This window comes from Ascaphus truei, chromosome 8 (genome assembly GCF_040206685.1).
Source record: "Ascaphus truei isolate aAscTru1 chromosome 8, aAscTru1.hap1, whole genome shotgun sequence".
NCBI classification, from domain to species: domain Eukaryota; kingdom Metazoa; phylum Chordata; class Amphibia; order Anura; family Ascaphidae; genus Ascaphus; species Ascaphus truei.
Genome location: NC_134490.1, coordinates 22,118,827 through 22,135,828, shown reverse-complemented (window position 1 = coordinate 22,135,828; position 17,002 = coordinate 22,118,827). Strand labels below are relative to the sequence as shown.

General features: G+C 39.3%; 1 protein-coding gene across 1 annotated transcript in view; it reads left to right on the top strand.

Moving 5' to 3' along the window:
- SPOCK2 (SPARC (osteonectin), cwcv and kazal like domains proteoglycan 2) overlaps window positions 1-15,924 on the top strand; it is a 106,486-nt gene extending 90,562 nt beyond the window's left edge. The window contains exons 6-10 of the mRNA XM_075610769.1: window positions 1,452-1,574; window positions 3,943-4,161; window positions 5,997-6,059; window positions 6,249-6,386; window positions 7,454-15,924. Of these exons, the coding sequence (XP_075466884.1) occupies window positions 1,452-1,574; window positions 3,943-4,161; window positions 5,997-6,059; window positions 6,249-6,386; window positions 7,454-7,599 (689 nt within the window). The 3' untranslated portion in view covers window positions 7,600-15,924. The remainder of the gene's footprint in view (window positions 1-1,451; window positions 1,575-3,942; window positions 4,162-5,996; window positions 6,060-6,248; window positions 6,387-7,453) is intronic.
- Window positions 15,925-17,002: the final 1,078 nt, after the last annotated feature.

Genomic DNA, 17,002 nt, shown 5'->3' with positions numbered 1-17,002 from the left:
TGCTGTTTAATTAAGGCTATTGATGCAAATAAAACCTGATGAGGATTTTATCCAAGAAATTTAGCTATTTATAGTTTGTGACCAATATATACTCTGTCAATAGGTGGTATTGTAAATGCTGAAGTTATTTAGCACTCAGCGGAGGTGCTATTTTACCAACTTGGTTGCAGGTATCTTTTTCAAGTGTACGGTCAGTGTTTGAAGAAGACACCTGTGAGGTTTTAAATTGTAATCTATGAAGAAAAATGTCACTTACAAGATATCCCAACTAATGTACTGTAATATTTTGGGGGTCACCCAACACATAGAACCTTTCCATTATTTAAACTGCTCGGATGACATTGCAATTTCCTATTGGACTGCAGAAGTGAGGCTCCGGTTGGTGGCCATTTTGATTTACTGAAAGCCAACAAAAACACGAGCAAGTAAAAAAGATCGATTTTTGGGGGGGATCATGGAATAAGAATAATGCAGTTCAGCTCCGTATCGATTTTGCAAAAAAATATAAAATAAAATGGAGCAGGAATTCCATAGTAGGATTTTATTTCCCCCTTCACCGATACGCTTCATATAATCCCTTTGCTGCGAGAGGGGCAGGCAAGGGCAACACATTGGGTTAATATTTGGACATTTATTGAGGTCAAGATAAGACCTATATTCGGTACACTTTTACTGTAGCAGTCACATTCCAATTAGTGATTAGCATTTACATTTCTTCATTGAGGTGTCTCTCTCTATTTTAGCATTTAAATATGAAACTTTGCTGCCAGCAAATTCAAATGCTTCATCGGTTTTTTTTTAAATTATTATTGGCACCATGGATACATCTTGAAGCATTAATTAGAGTGGGGGCCTTGAAAACGAACCTTTATTTTGAGATTTAGGGGCAGAATGTGGGCTGCTTGTACCCTCTGATTCTTGTAGTGTTTTCGTACTGTACAAACCTACATTCCTCATTAATCACAAATGACTACAAAATGTGTTTACCACACCGAGGAGAAACAGGCACAGTTGCACATCTAGTAGAATTGGTTTTACATTCCTTTTGAAAAGTGTAGAAGATAAATATTGGCAATTGCCAAGAACAAAGAGTCACACTATAAAAAAAAACCCCACAGTTTATTCATAGGAAATCATGTTATTGTCCTCATCGTGTCTGTAATTCCACTGCTCAATGTAGACTTATGCTTCCTCCAGTATCACCATCTTTAGCCATCGGCAGATAGGAAACATTTTTAGATTTTGTAGTTATATCTCTTGGTGGTAGATGAGATAAAGAAGAAAAAAAAAAGTTTCACAACCTGGAACAAACCTGTACTTCTTCAGGGCAAAGTAACCTACAGGAGCTCAATCCAAAATCTTAGAATTATATTGTTTGGGCTACTCTTTAATTTGGTGAACATGATAACTTCACTCTTCTTATTTGCTGTATTCTCTACATCATTTCACAGGAGAGACATGCACTGGTCAGGATTTAGCTGATCTGGGTGACCGTTTACGAGACTGGTTCCAGCTCCTTCATGAGAACTCCAAGCAGAACAACTCAGCAAATCCAGGAACCAAACCAATGAATGGTACAGTACTAATTACTTTCTCAAACAAGCAAATTGCACTCCCTATGCTGTTAAACAGAGGATTTTATTGTACTTCTTATTCACTGAAAACATTGAGTGTTACTGTGCTCCTTACTTACTCAACCCAGTGAATGGTACTGTACTCTATAAAACCAGTGATTGGTAAGAGTGAGTAAGGAATACAGTACCAGTGATGGGTACATTACTCATTGCTCACTCAAACTAATTAATTATATTGTATGTATTGCTCTTTCAAAATGAATGGTAACATAATCATTATGCCCCCAAACCAGTGAATGGTATTGTAGTCCTTACTAAAACCATTGAGAGGTACAGTGCTCCTTACTAAAACCATTGAGCGGTACTGGGCTCCTTATTAAAACCATTGAGCGGTACTGTGCTCCTTACTCACTGAAACCAGTGAACAGTACTGAACTCTTAGTGAATGTTACTGTTCTCCATATTCTTTCCACCCAGTGAATGAGACTGTAGTCCTGTCTCCTTACTCTTGTAATTAACACTGTGCCGACATGTGCAGCATGATTGTCAATAGAGAGATTTAAATGAAGCATCTGGTCTTGAATCTAGAAGCAGGTTGATTGAAACCTGGGCCAATTATTTATTGGAACATTTCACATTCCAAAAAAATCTTGATCTGTTCTTTTGATACATGCTTTATATTACATAATTAGCATCTCGTTATAAAAGCAAAACATTTCGGAAGTTAATTATCAAAGGCTCATAGCTGTGACACTGGGGTAATATTGCCGTAAAGTGACTTGAATAAGTAGCATCACTTAGCATCCAAAAAATGGTACAGTACAAATGCTAGCAGGCTGTGAGAAAATGCCTAAAAACTGGGCTAATCCTTGGAAAAAAGATAATCTTCTGCAGATTAAGGACAGGAATAGCCGTGACTAATTTGTCATTTTTATTTATTGTTTTCAGTGTAACCTCAAGGTTTCCTTAATCCCTTTTAACCCAGTTACAAAGCAAAATGCTTTATTTGAATGTATCTATATGTATGTATATCTTTATTTATATAGCGCTTCACAAAAGTAATACACGTGACATAATAATATAACACATCGTGGGAATAGGCGCTTGAGACATGAAAGTAACATTAGGAAAAAGAAGTTCCTGTCCCGAAGAGCTTACAATCTAAGAGGTTGTAAAAAAAGAGCTCTACAATATTAAGGCTTTTAATAAGTAGCCATTTAGCTATTAGTGACTGTTACAGCCCCTGGCCTTACTGGCTATTAAGAAGCTCCACGTGTAGCTTGTATTATGCATTCTATTAGCAAGTAGCAACTGCATCAAATGTAAGAATATTTCTAGTTTAGATCAGGGTGCTCAACTTCACATCTCAAGACCCCCCAAAAGGTCAGGTTTTAAGGATATCACAGCTTCAGCACCGGTGGCTCAATCAGTGGCTCAGTCTCTGAGTAAGCCACCTGTGCTGAAGCTGTGATATCCTTCAAACCTGACCTGTTGGGGGGTCTTGAGGACCGGAGTTGAGCACCACTGGTTTAGATGGTTACATTTAACAAGGATCAGTCAGCCAGAGAGGTTTAAAGAATGACAACCCTCCCACTGCCAGAGGAACCAGAAACTCATCACGTAACCAACATCCTCCTTCACACGCCTACTGCTCTACATACCAAATTGTTCACTGGTGTACATGGTGTAAAACAAGGGCAATATTAAAACACTAATGGCAAAAGATGCATGCATAAAGTATCACTTTTAGCATCAGCTTCATGGCAACAACACTTACTTTATACGATGCACAAGATTCCGTTTTTCAGTTTACAAGAAAAAAAAACGGATAAAACATCCAATCATTGTGCTTTTCAGGCTGAAAACAGATTTAGCCTGGATATGAAGCACTGTTTCTTAGAGCAACAATGAGCTAGGAGAGTTTAGAAGGTCGTACCCAGTGAGCAAGCTACATCCTGAGTGGGGAAACTCTTTGGAGCCTGTGCGTTCCGTCTTCCTGTGCAACACAGAGATCGCAGTCCGCAACTACCATCCTGCGCAGAGCAGCAAAGAGATCGCAGAGGGCACCCAGATGCACATTTTTTATGGTTATCTATTGTTTTTACACAGAAAAAAAACAGATTTATTGTATATGGAAAAAGTATTTAGAAAATAATGATTAACACTGATTTTACAAAAACATACTGACAACTGGAATCCGTAGCTATATATTATTTAATAACCATATTAAGCTTTTTTTTCCCTTCATGTCAGGTTTCAGCTTAATACTAACTAAATGATTACATTTTGTTACCGATAAAAAGAAGACGGGGGGGGGAGGTGGTATTAGACGTAATGTACTTGTAATCCAGGGCTTTTCTTTGCACAGTGTTAGATAAGAGCCTGGTGGCCAGCTGCAAGGACTCCATTGGATGGATGTTTTCTAAGTTGGACTCCAACAATGACCTCTTCCTGGACCAAGCAGAGTTAGCAGCCATCAACCTGGACAAGTACGAGATCTGTATTCGGCCCTTCTTCAACTCTTGTGACACCTACAAGGATGGGCGAGTCTCTACTGCCGAGTGGTGCTTCTGCTTCTGGAGAGAGAGTAAGTGAGGGACTTTGGCGACTCAGATACTTAAAGCAGGTTAAAGACTAGTAGCTTCTGTGACTAGCCCATATTGAATAATAAAAACAGAATGACAAATCATTTCTCTCACATAGTCTGCCAATTTTCCTATCCTAAAAACTCAGACTCTGATCATTGTCTTTCTTTCACATTGAGGATAACTATCCCAAGCATTTTTTAGTTTCCTTACAGTATTATCATCTGCCGCCTCTGTTCTGAGTCTATTCCATGCGCCCACCACTCTTTCAGTGAAGACGCCCTTCCTCACATTTCCCCTGAGTCAGTTAGATATACACAATCTTAGCAAGCGCAAAACCCAGTCCCACAGTATTACATATTGATATATTTAATTGTGCCAACTGGAGGGCTACGGGAAAGTGTCTTCAAATATGTAACGATACACAAATAGGGGTGGGGTGGGCGAGCTTAAACTAAGAGGAGGGGCCACATACCTCCCTACCATTTACAATCAAACACACATGAGAACTTTATGATGCATTAGCCTTTAAGATAAACTTAGCTTAATTGAAAACTTACACCAGACTCAAAAGGTGGTGGTAAGGCCGCAGCACAATGTATTAAATCATCCTAACAGTATATAACTCCAACCATTACAGTCCTCAAGGGCCCCCAGCAGGTCAGGTTTTAAGGATAACCCTGTTTTTAGCACAGGTGGCTCAATCAGTGTCTCAATCAATGACTGAGCTACTGATTGAGCCGCCTGTGCTGATGCAGGGATATCCTTAAAACCTGACCTGCCGGTTGCCCTTGAGGACTGGCGTTGACCACCCCTGATCTACATCAATACCAGTACTCATATGAGAGAGCCTATGAGAAGCGACATTTATACGATCCAAGGTGAATTCACAAAAAGGGACGCCAACTCAGAATTTACTTCCAAGGAAGGAATATCTGTTACAATATAAAACACTCCGGGATCATTTGTACTCAAATTATGAAATTAGCGTCTTCTGAACAAGGAATGCAGGATGCCAAACAGACCGATGGCTTCCATGACGCATATTACCAATTATTAGATTACCGATTCCCTCCACACATGTACTTAGAACAATGCACAGCTATTGTAGTATAGGGACGTCCAAAATATTAGATCAAATATGGACCTTTATTATACCATGATTAATAATGAAAGATAACTTCTGCTGGAAACGTTTCACACTGGAAACGGCCAATGAATCTGCAGATACATTTTCTGCACGCTCCATGGACATTGAAGAGCCCTAGTGAAAGGAAAAGGATCAGAATCGAGAATTTGGGGGATATTATCTAGGGTTAATAGATGCACAGTGACATCGATGTTTATGTTGGTTGAAAAAAAGGCACATGTGCATCACGTTCGATTTATCCAGAGAGTAAATATTAGATGACGTTTAACAAGACAATTAACTCCTTCACTGCCAAAGAGGCCAGCAACACATTCCAATATGACGGCCCTTCTGTCAGTGAAGTGTTTTACATGTTATCTAGTCCAGGGGTGCGCAAACTTTCCCCCCTGCCTGCTCCCCCCCTGCTTGCGCCCACTCATTACCTGTTCTATGGGCGTCAAACGACGCCACGGGGTCACGTGACCCTGCAGCGTCATTTGACCCCGCTTTGCCATAGCGACGTGTTGCCAAAGACAAGTTAGGGAAGTTGCAGAGGCCTCACACGATCCCCCGGCATTGGGGAAGAGCGCGAGGCCTCTGTAACCGCCGCCCCACCCCCTCCTCCCCCCGGAAAATCTTGCGCCCCCCAGTTTTTGCACCCCTGATCTAGTCCATTTCATTCATTACTGTTTACTGGATTTGTTCTAGAGCCACCATGCCTTGTTGAGCTTGAGAAGGTTCAGATCCAGGAGGCAGCTAAGAAGAAACCTGGTGAGTTTCCTTTTCATTGTAAAACAGTTTTCCCAATTGTATTCTTTCCGATCTAATGTGTCTCTGTTTAACAAGGATGCATGTTTGGCTTTGAATTGGCAGATCATATTTTACCAAGATCGTTTCATTCTTCTTTTCTAGTCCCTGTTTAATTTAGTTTAACACAATACCTTGACAATTATCTTGCAGGTGTGTTCATTCCCAGCTGTGATGAAGATGGGTATTACAAGAAGATGCAGTGTGATCAGTCCAGTGGGGAATGCTGGTGTGTGGATCAGCTTGGCTTGGAGCTGACAGGAACAAGGATACATGGAAACCCAGACTGTGGTAAGACAAGACGGGAATAGATCATTTTGTTTTGAAGCTATTACTGTATATAGTCAATATTATACACTCAGGATTCCAGAATGTCCTTATATTATCCTTAATTAACTTTTCCAGAATTCGTGGTAAAACATAATATTTCCTAGATCTGCTTCATTCTGTAATCTGTTGTCCCTTTTCTGTTCTGGAATAAATGCAAGGTTCTAGTAGGTGTGTTGGTTCTGGAGGATTTTCAGATTCGTCAAAGGCTATGATGCCTTTCAATGGATCAACAAGATAATTGTTCATACAGTAGATTCAATAATGTGTATAGAGCCTTCAAGCACTCGCTGAAAGACTTGGGGAGCTGGTTATTGGAGCAGTGGCTTGGTGTTAGAACAAGATGTATCAGAGTTTGTGTTTATATCTGCCGATTTGTTTTCGTTTTTCTTTCAGTCACTTAAGTTCTGTGGTGAAATTAATTTCCCTGACTCTGAAATCAGTGGCAGATGTTAGAAATAAAATATACATTGTGTTAATCTAATGATGGCAAAAATACATGCAAGAGAATTCTTGGTCTACACGAAGGATCAAATTACTTTATATATTAATACATGTCCTGCTGGGACATTTGATGGTCCAAAGACCATTATTCATTATTGCAGCACTTCAATCGCTTTCTAAATGAGCAGCCTTGATTAAGGTTGGCTGCATTCTGCACATAATTACCAGCATCCACTAAATATCTACTGACCTCAAAAAGCACGATACTGAACCAGATCATTTGGAACTTCTTTAATTGGACCTTTTTTGATGTATAAAAAATATGTATTGCACTCCTTATTTATTTTTTCTTTCCTTATTTCTGTATTTGTAACCCCTGAAAGGCGAGTGTATATATGTATATATATTTATCTATATACATTTATATTATATATATATATATATATATATATATATATATATATATATATATATATATATATATATATGACACATATATACATTATATATAATAGGTATTCTTCATGATATCACTGTCCTTGGTGATGAACATGGAATCTTGATCTTTTTTGCATATCTCTCTCCAGATGACATGGTCGGATTCTCGGGGGATTTCGGGAGCGGTGTGGGCTGGGAAGATGAAGAGGAAAAAGAGACCGAAGATGCCGGGGAGGAGGCAGAGGAGGAAGAGGGAGAGACAGGAGAAGCAGATGACGGAGGATATATCTGGTAGACAAACAGCAGCACAGTTCTCTCTGTGTCTTGCAGACAAGTTGGAAGACTGCAGTAAATTGTAATCAGATGCCACAGTGATCAGGAAACACAGCTGAATGTACATTATATTTCAAAAGAAATTGTGTGTGTGAGCATGCAAGTGTGCCTGTCGATTTGATTGCTTTGAATTTTATTTAGAAGCGAGACGAGGACGGCAGCTCAAATTTTTCTCATAATCAATGTGAGCTGCATGACAGCAAAAAGACAAGTCATTGTTATACTTTCATTCAAAGAAATGGAGATGTTGGTAAATAAATTAGCATTGGATCACATTATTCATTAAAAATTTATGTCAAGCATACACACCTCTGAGCCGTTTAGCTGCCAGCTGAAGTTAATACCCTGAGACAAATTAATATATAAATATATATTTTAAAAATATTATATATATATATATATATATATATATATATATATATATAATTCTTATATTTAAGGAATTCAGTGATCATGACATAACCGGAAAAATACATATTGGGGTCTTTGTATCAATGTCGGGAAGACTGCTGTTTTATTGGAGTAGAGCTGTTGCAATGTTTGAGCAGTTTCTTATATCTGATGCAGTATGTTAGAATATTTTTTTGGGGGGGGGGGGGCGGCAAATAAGACAAAAAAAAAAAGATGCAGACTGTGAAACATGGCATTATAATCTGTGCCCTGGGTACCTCCTCCTTATCTCCTCCTACTGGCACTGCCCAACGTGCAAGCTGGGGCAGAGAGACACAGACTGTGATACTGTACATCTCATTATAATATGTGCACCGTGTAACTCCTCCCCAACTCCTCCTACTGGCACTGCCCAAGGTGCAAGCTGGGGCAGATGGGGCAAAATGGGAGCAAAGGCTTCGATACATAGATGCAGGGTGAAAATGCACTAGTTCTGCCCCAAAATTGCCTTGATACATAGACCCTATTACTATTATTTAGAGCAGGGGTGCACAAATTGGGGGGCACAAGATTTTCTAGGGGGGTGCATGCAGTTACAAAGGGCCCGCACCCTTCCCCAAGGCCTTTAAATTCTATGCCGGGGGAGGTGTGAGTCCTCTGTAACATCCCTAACGTGCTGCCAGCCGAGTCTTCGGCGACGTGTCGCCATGGCAACGCAGAGCCAAATGACACCCCGGGGTCAAGTGACGTGACAAGTCACCATGGCAACACGCAGGGGTGACGTCACATGACCCGCGGTGTCATTTGACGCCTGGTCATAGGAGGGGGGGGACGCGAACGCTGGAGCTGCGAGGCAGGGGGGGGCGCAGGTCAAAAACTTTGCGCACCCCTGATTTAGAGGTTAAGAAACTTAATGACATCAGAAGCAAAGGTCCCTATTCAATATGCTGTGAAAACGCCCCATTCATTTGAGTGGAGCTAAACCTTTCTCCAGCACGGGGAAGAGAACTTCCCAGCATATTGCCTAGGGAAATCAGATGCAGATTTAAAACATTGATGAATGCTCGTGGGTACTGGTCAAAACGTTGTCCCATTTGTTTTGATGCCGTAATTGATGTCCTTCACTTCTGGACACCGACATCTAATCCTTTGTGGGGTTGTTTTTTTTTGTTGTATAATGTGAAAATTTGTAATATATATTTAGTTAACTTGAAGGTGTGAATTATTCCTTTCTGCTGCATGTTATTTTACCCTGGTAGGTGGGATCCTGCCTCTAACTCTTGCATCCAAATATTTCCTGGAAGATTAAACCCTGACGTTTCCATGTGGCTTGTAGCCTTTCAGACCGGTTTTCTAGCTTTCTTGCTTGAGTATTGCTAGCTAATTGCTGCTTTTGCCTCCCCTCAGCATACAGATGCTGAATGCCTATGCAGACTCTTCCTGCTACCTTAACAGAAACACCACACTCACCGTCTCCTTCCTCTCCAGCACTCTCCTTGCCCTTAGGTTGGGCATTTCTATATGCAGCATGTATTTAATGGCCACAGCTGTCAAACCTGTTTGGTGTCAGAAAGACAGTTTTCTTAGCAATGTGTCACTGTCATTTCTGGGTAGTCCTTTAACCGAGTTAAAGCAACATATTTACCAACCCATTGTTTCAACTGTTTTCCTACACAACCGTAGTACAGTATATATACATATTTTTATGTTTTAAGCTGTTAGCTACTTTACAAACATATACATGCATTATTAATTCAAATATTTCTGGGAATAAAGCTGTTAAAGAACACATTAAAGTAAGGAAAATGACATTGAGTTTTTAGCCAAAGCTATACAGTAGTTCTTTTCTGAACTTCCTAATATAAAGATAATTATTTAAAGCAGCAATCCTATTTTATTTTACAGAATGGGAACCAGTAGTCGCCTGGAGCTGAACCATGTTATGCCTAACTCTGGGGATCCTCCGGTATCCGAGATATTTGACTGTTTATGTGCCTGTAAAATAAAACTAAAGTCAACGATAGCTGTCGGGTTCATCCAATAGGAAGCTGCAATGTCATGCTCTGATGACATTGCGAGTTCCTATTGGCCGTAGGAGTGAGGCTTGGATGGCAGTCAATTTAATTTCCCAAAAGGGACCAGAAACACTGGCACATAAAAGGGTAAATATCTCAGGAACTGGAGGCACCCCAGAGTTACAAATAGCACAGTTCATCATGAGGGGGTAAGGCTGCGGCCAGGCTGGGAGCGCGCTGGCGCTCGAGCGCCGTGACGTTATGCGCTCTGCTTGGCATGGCGATTCCTGGCCAACTAGTTGCGTGCGTGGGGGGGCATGTCAGGGGGTGTGGCGGAGCTGGTTCGCCCTCATTGGGTGAGCCGCTCACATGACGCATCAGGAGCAGCCAAATCAAATTTGTCTGTCTCGCCAAGCAACAAGCAGACGTCCACGTGTGCGAGCATGCAACCGCACATTGGACGTGTGCACCCAGAGTCACCAAGCTAATCGCACCGAGCGCGAGCGGTTCACTCCAGCCTGGCCACAGCCTAAAGGGGTTGCAGCTTTAAGTAAACCTGGGTGTTAGAAAAGCTAGCTGAATAAGCATTACTAAGTGCGCTTAGAACAATATAACCATACGACAATTTCTATTGTTCTCCCATCAGTATAAAAAGTGACAGTAATCTAGTACACTGGCAATCATCATATAGAAATATTCTTCTCTTTCTCCATATCATTCTGATCATGTTTGCTGTTACATAATATTGTTTTGCAGTATTTCCATTGAAAGGAAGGTACGGTTATTTAGCTGCCCTTGATTTTCTGTCCGCTTGCGTGACTTAATGCAAGAGATTTCTGTTTGTGACTGCGAATCCTTCAGCGGTCGTAAAATACTTTCCATCATACAATAGGCAATACTATGATGTACATCCAATGAACAAAGAACGCCTCTCAGTGATACTGTATAAACACATTTCAAATGCAGACTTTAGCCAAGGTTTTTTTTTCTTCTTTACAAAACAGTAAATAACAAAATGAATCAAAAGGGGCCGTTTGGAGCAGGATTCAGTAGCAACATTTAGTCCAATTTAGGTCCATAGCAAGATAAATAACTTCTCTATCACAGTCTCCAAGCTGCAAAGAATGGTGCAAAGCTGCTAAAAAGAGAACAGCAGCAAGTGTATTGAAGTAAAACAACAACAATATATCATTGGTTTCTTTCTTTTCTCATTGATCTGTGTATTACGTTTTACAGACATGTTATTGTTGACATGAAACATCCAATTGGAAATAAAAACGACAATAAAAATAAAATATGTTAGAAAAAGCAAATACAAACATATATATAATTATGGCACCATACATGTATACATTTTCCATATACAGTATAGTACAGTATTTCAATTGACTTCTGTAGTTTTCACTCTAATTTGCTTTGCCTCCCACCCAATCCCTGGGGATGAACAATCTTCAAAAGTATAATTGCTTTCAATGTGATTTTTTCCCTGTAACTCCTTTGCTGACAGATGATTCTGCAATCCAAGTAAAAGAGGTTAGTTCATATAATCCTGTGTTTTGTCCCTTTTTCCCACACTGGGGAGACATTGCTAAATATCCCTGATGGTTTCATCCAAGTATTTGTTTTTGGGTCCATATTTATGGCTTAATCCTGCAGATATTGTAGTATTAAGAAACCCTTCTCTACAGAGAAAGTTTATATTAACCACAAATTGGAGATACAGTATAATACTAAATAAAGAATGGTCTCACAATAGAATGTTAATAGCTGGGATACAGCACATGGAAATATCCTGAGATATCTGTAAATAGGATGGTGGCTGCTACATTAGACCATACATAAAGGTGTTATAGACTGAAAATAAAACTAGACATTCAAGATGCTTATTTCCTTAAGCTCTCCCTTCCTCTATATTTTTCCATTCTTTTAGTAATATCTTTTTATTTTTGGTAGCTATTTTGTTTAGCAAACTGGTCAGTATTTCTAACCGTTAGTAACAGTAAACTATTAATGAGTCAAACAGTATACGTAAACTCCCAATATGGGTTGGAAACCAAATGTTGAGTTACCATGAGTTAAGGATATTAATCTGCAGTGGATTCAGCATCATCATATTGCAACGAAGATAATTATTTCACTACCAAGTGGGCTTTAAAAACATTCTGGCATCGCAAAGTCATCAGTCACCCAGTTTGATGAAACATATCACGGTCATTAGTTCAATTTCCCACCTACTGTATGTGCATTTCACACTTAAGGCAACAACTGAATACTTTAATTATAATACACATTGATTAGAAATATCACCCAAAATAGGAAGAATTACCCAATATTGCTAAGCTATTCACAAATAGGAACATTAGCTGCGCATCTTTATTTCACATAGACTTATATCACATTGCTCTGTATTCCACAGCTGTTTGGTAACACTGTATAAAATATAATCGCTTGTAGTTTTAATATCCCAACTTGAAATACCCAGCAGATCGCCGTCAATGATTTCCAATGCGTGTGGGGGAATTGCATTTTTTTTTCTAGCCTTAAAGAGCAGGGTTCCGATGAACTTTATGAAACGCACTCATGCAACAGATTTACAAGTGATATTAGTAAAGCAAAAACAGTGAGATTGCCTTCCATGTGAGTGAGACTCACTCCAGATAAATGATACTTGGCTGGGTGCTTTAATGAAATCAGGGCAACACTGCAGCATAGGTTTTTAGATCCGAATATAATATATAATAATATATATCTAATATCGAAAGTTACGGTAGGTGGTCAGCTGACTTCATAATACTGTATATTAATGTTGCTAGTCTTATTTCTATTAACAATATGGCCCATATTTACTAAACAAGTGCTATTCCATAAGACACCTTCCGGCCCCAGAAGACACCCTTCAACCCATTCATTTGAATGAGTGTCCTCCAGCACCGGAAGGTGTTTTATGGAAAACACTCACTTGGTAACCATGGCCCTTAATCCTTTTTAAAAGGCAGTATCTTCTGCCCCAATAGAGTACAGCCCTACACAGTCACCAAGTCCTGTGTTATTTAACCGTCTAGAATATTTCCCCATAAGCTGTAAATAAAATGAGTAATAATGTCTCACATATGTTCTTCTATGTAGTCCGTAGATTAGGAAAGTGGCACTCGCATGGACTTGATGACAATAAGTGTTTACTAACAGTGGTTGATGTCTTGAGAAAGATCCACGACTAGGACTGAAACATGGACCACTGTTAATAAACACTTATTATCATCGAGCATGTGAGTGCGATTTTCCTAATCTACATCCATACGCTGAAACGCTCCGGCACATGTGGCCGTGGACCTTTTGCAGAAGCGCGAGTGCTACTTCTCCAGTATCACTTCTATATAGTCTGTCACATTGCAAAGTATTAAGAACCCAGAAGATGGAACCTAGATGTTAGCATAGATCTCCTTGTTGGTTGCTATTGGACCCAAATCTGTTTCATTGCACCATCATACTTGGGAGACCATCAAGAAAACAATAGTTTGATAGCAGCTGGTATGGTAGATGTCAATGTGTTCCGTTATTGGACCCTACTAACTATGGCCCAAGTGGCTTGGAAATAAAAATTAATGGTTGAGTGACACACTCTTAATTCATACCATGTGTGTGCTATTCAACACTGAACCAATTTAGGCTCAGGCTAAGTGGATTTGCGGTCTCAGTTCAGCCACTTTATTACCACAGTCTCCTTTAATCTGATGTATGTTACTGGTATGAAATGTGTCCGTTTCCCATGTGCATCCTTAGCTATATGACGCAGAATGAGGAAGAATGATGTTATAGCTTCACATTGCTTTCTGCTTGACTGCATATGCACGTGAATCACATCCATTCAGCTCTTTCTCCTGATATCTTAACCCCTTTACTCCCACAGGGGCAGCACAGGGGTTAATAAGAGTGAAGATTTTTAATGCGTCAATCCAGAGAAAGTTTGAGGTTTTCTACCAACCCACAACATGATTCTTATCTTTTATGTTGCTTTTTTTTTTAGCATGGTATATTTTTTCTATATTATCATTTCTGGACTTTTATCTGTTTCCAGTTATTGTCTTTATTTCTCCTTACATTGCCTTTTTCCACTACATCTATCATGTGTCGCACACTGCTGATCTTAAATTGTTCCAAATTGCATCGTTTGGACTCTTCATCATCATGTATGGGGCTGTGGGCCAATTCTGGTCTTCTTGCACCAGTGAGCGATTTGAGATGGTTATAGGAGGCGTTACAGGGGGAGATAGTCTGCACAATATTATAATCTGACAATTCAAAACGTATCCCTTTATCGGGTGTAGTCTTTGAAACATTTAAATCTAACAGGTTTAAGTGATGTTAACCTCTACTCCTAAGAGATCAGTCTCAGATGTATGAAGATTAACAGGCTTCAGACATATGCCACCGGCGTAGGTTGACACAATTAAACGTTTTTGCTCCCCTTAATTGCACCGTATTGACACAAATACTAATTTTGTCTTGGGTTGTTTTTTTTACACACTTGCCTGCAGCTTTTGGTCTGGATTTTAATCTTGTAAATGTCCCTAGAGCTGTATTTATTTTTCATTCAACATAACGAGTATTAATATTTTACACACTGTAAATATCCAGAGAAAGTCCTTTCATTTAGAAATTGAATGAAATGTAAATTGATCCACAGAAAACCGGATGGCGTACAGACATACGGAGAACGCAAAGCATACATTTGTAGGACTAGCCATCAGACTAGAAGAGGAGATTTGACTTTCTCATCATGATCTTCATCAGCTTATTTTATCACTTTGTGCATTGATATAGGTCACAAACAACAATTTTGTTGCTATTGTATATATTCCTGATAATGTTTGGTCACCAAACACACCTTACAAACTTTGAAAGGATATTCTAAAAATAAACTATGTAGTGTAAGGCCATATAATATGACTGGTCCTATGAGTGGGTGTCAACATTAATTCCACTACCAATCCTCAAGGTACAGTAGGAAATTAGCTAATGTTTTAGCGGTAGGGTTGGTCAATGTACTGTTGAGTTGAGGCATTAGATTGGAGTTTCAGGAGAAGCGTTGTCCTATTTTTTAGTTGGACATGCAGGTGCTTCAGGCACCCTGCAATCTGTAACTGGAAACATCCATGAGAGTGAATTTCATGTATCCACCTTCATTCCCAATGTAAGGCAAACTGTACTGAATATACATAACCTTCTTTCAAGAGTCCACATCCTATTTTAATGAAATGCTGTACTTGTACATGAAAATAAAATGCTAAGTAATAAAGGCACTCAAAATGTTTATGTAAATGTACTTTTGGTCACTGGAGTCTTTAAATGATATCCTGAATTTCCAACAAATTCTGCAGTGGTATAATGACGTTATTTGTCCATATTGTGTTACAGAGTGAGAATCAAGCACATTTGGCCACACAAAAAAAAACCCCAGCATCTCCAAAGTCCTTTCTGGAAATCATGTTGATATTGTTCTAGCAACTGAGCACAGAACACAAAGGGGTAGTTTCACAAAGCCAGGAAGCAGGCTATTGCAACCAATCGGGCATTACCCGCCGTTCAAGTCAACAACCCGCATAGCGGCTTCATGCATCCTGGCCCAAGTCTTTTCATGGTATAAAACTGACGTTTAAAATAGTTTTCACGTGTGCTTGATCCTCAAATTGAAAGGATGTTTAGCTTTTGACATAACAGATATGTCTTTGGGAGCCACAGACTAATCGCATGCATGTCTTCTTTATATAAGCCTTTAATATACCTGTGTATTTTAAAGGTGTTGAAATATTTTCTCTGATTCTGTGCTTAAAAACGACCTATGATCCTGAAAGGAACAAACTGCTTAGTCTTAAAAAAAACAATGTCTTACCATGTGCAATAACTTTGAAGTTAGATTTAAGAACCATGTGCAAGTGCTAGGACTTCAGTTTGTATATTTATTAAGTGCTTACATTGTATCTCTCGGTAATTTTAGATGTCAAAAAGTGTTAGACTGTATATGTATGAATCAGGGCGCCAAGTTTAACCGTTTAATGAATCCTGCTCGCCAATATACAGTATACAGATCCGGCGACCCTCACAGTGTCTTTTACTGCCTATTACTTATGATTCAGTGAAACAAATATACACACACACAAAGTTAAAAAAAAAAAACATATTTTTAAAAAAATAAAATAAAAAAAATCACAAAGTTTGGTGTTTTGGGGTTTATTTGGAACAGGAGATTTCTCGTGGCATCACACAAAAGTCTCAGCTCGCCATGTTTACGCGCTAACTTAAATAAAATGATTTAAAAATAATTATAGGTGTCAGGTTTGGTTAAGAAAAGGGATCAACCACCAAAACGAAACCCCTTTAACATGTCACTGGAGTTAGAAGACTTTGGTCCGAGCAGGAGGGACGCGCCTTTAAAAGCAAGTTACTTTCAAAATATTTAAGTGTGCATTTTATTTATTTTAATGTTGCTTGTTTTGTTTTTTTAACTTGAATTATCCATGTGTTAAACAGAAAGGAGACGAGGGAGTTGCCTGTGGCTTTTATTAGTGATGTACTGTAGCTGATGACGGGACGTTCCAGGAATTAGTGACATTGATGTAATGTAACATACCTCTCAACTCTCCCCAGATGCCAACACGATACCAGGCAACATAAATACATCTAGCACTGGGACACATCAGTGCTAAACAAACTCAGTCTCAAAGGAAAACGTCACATTAATATCACACTGCTATCAAGCACCCCCTCCTGCTTTTACCTAACGGTTTCTTTGGGCGTCACAGGAGTTGGACAGCAGAGAGATGCAGGACACTGGACACGGCAGCACACTGAGGGGAACTATGAAGGCCATTACTTTGCATGATTTAACTTTTTTTTTAAATTGATATTTAGACCTTTTTTTACTTTGGCAAACCAAGTTTACGATTTTTTTTTGCAAATGTA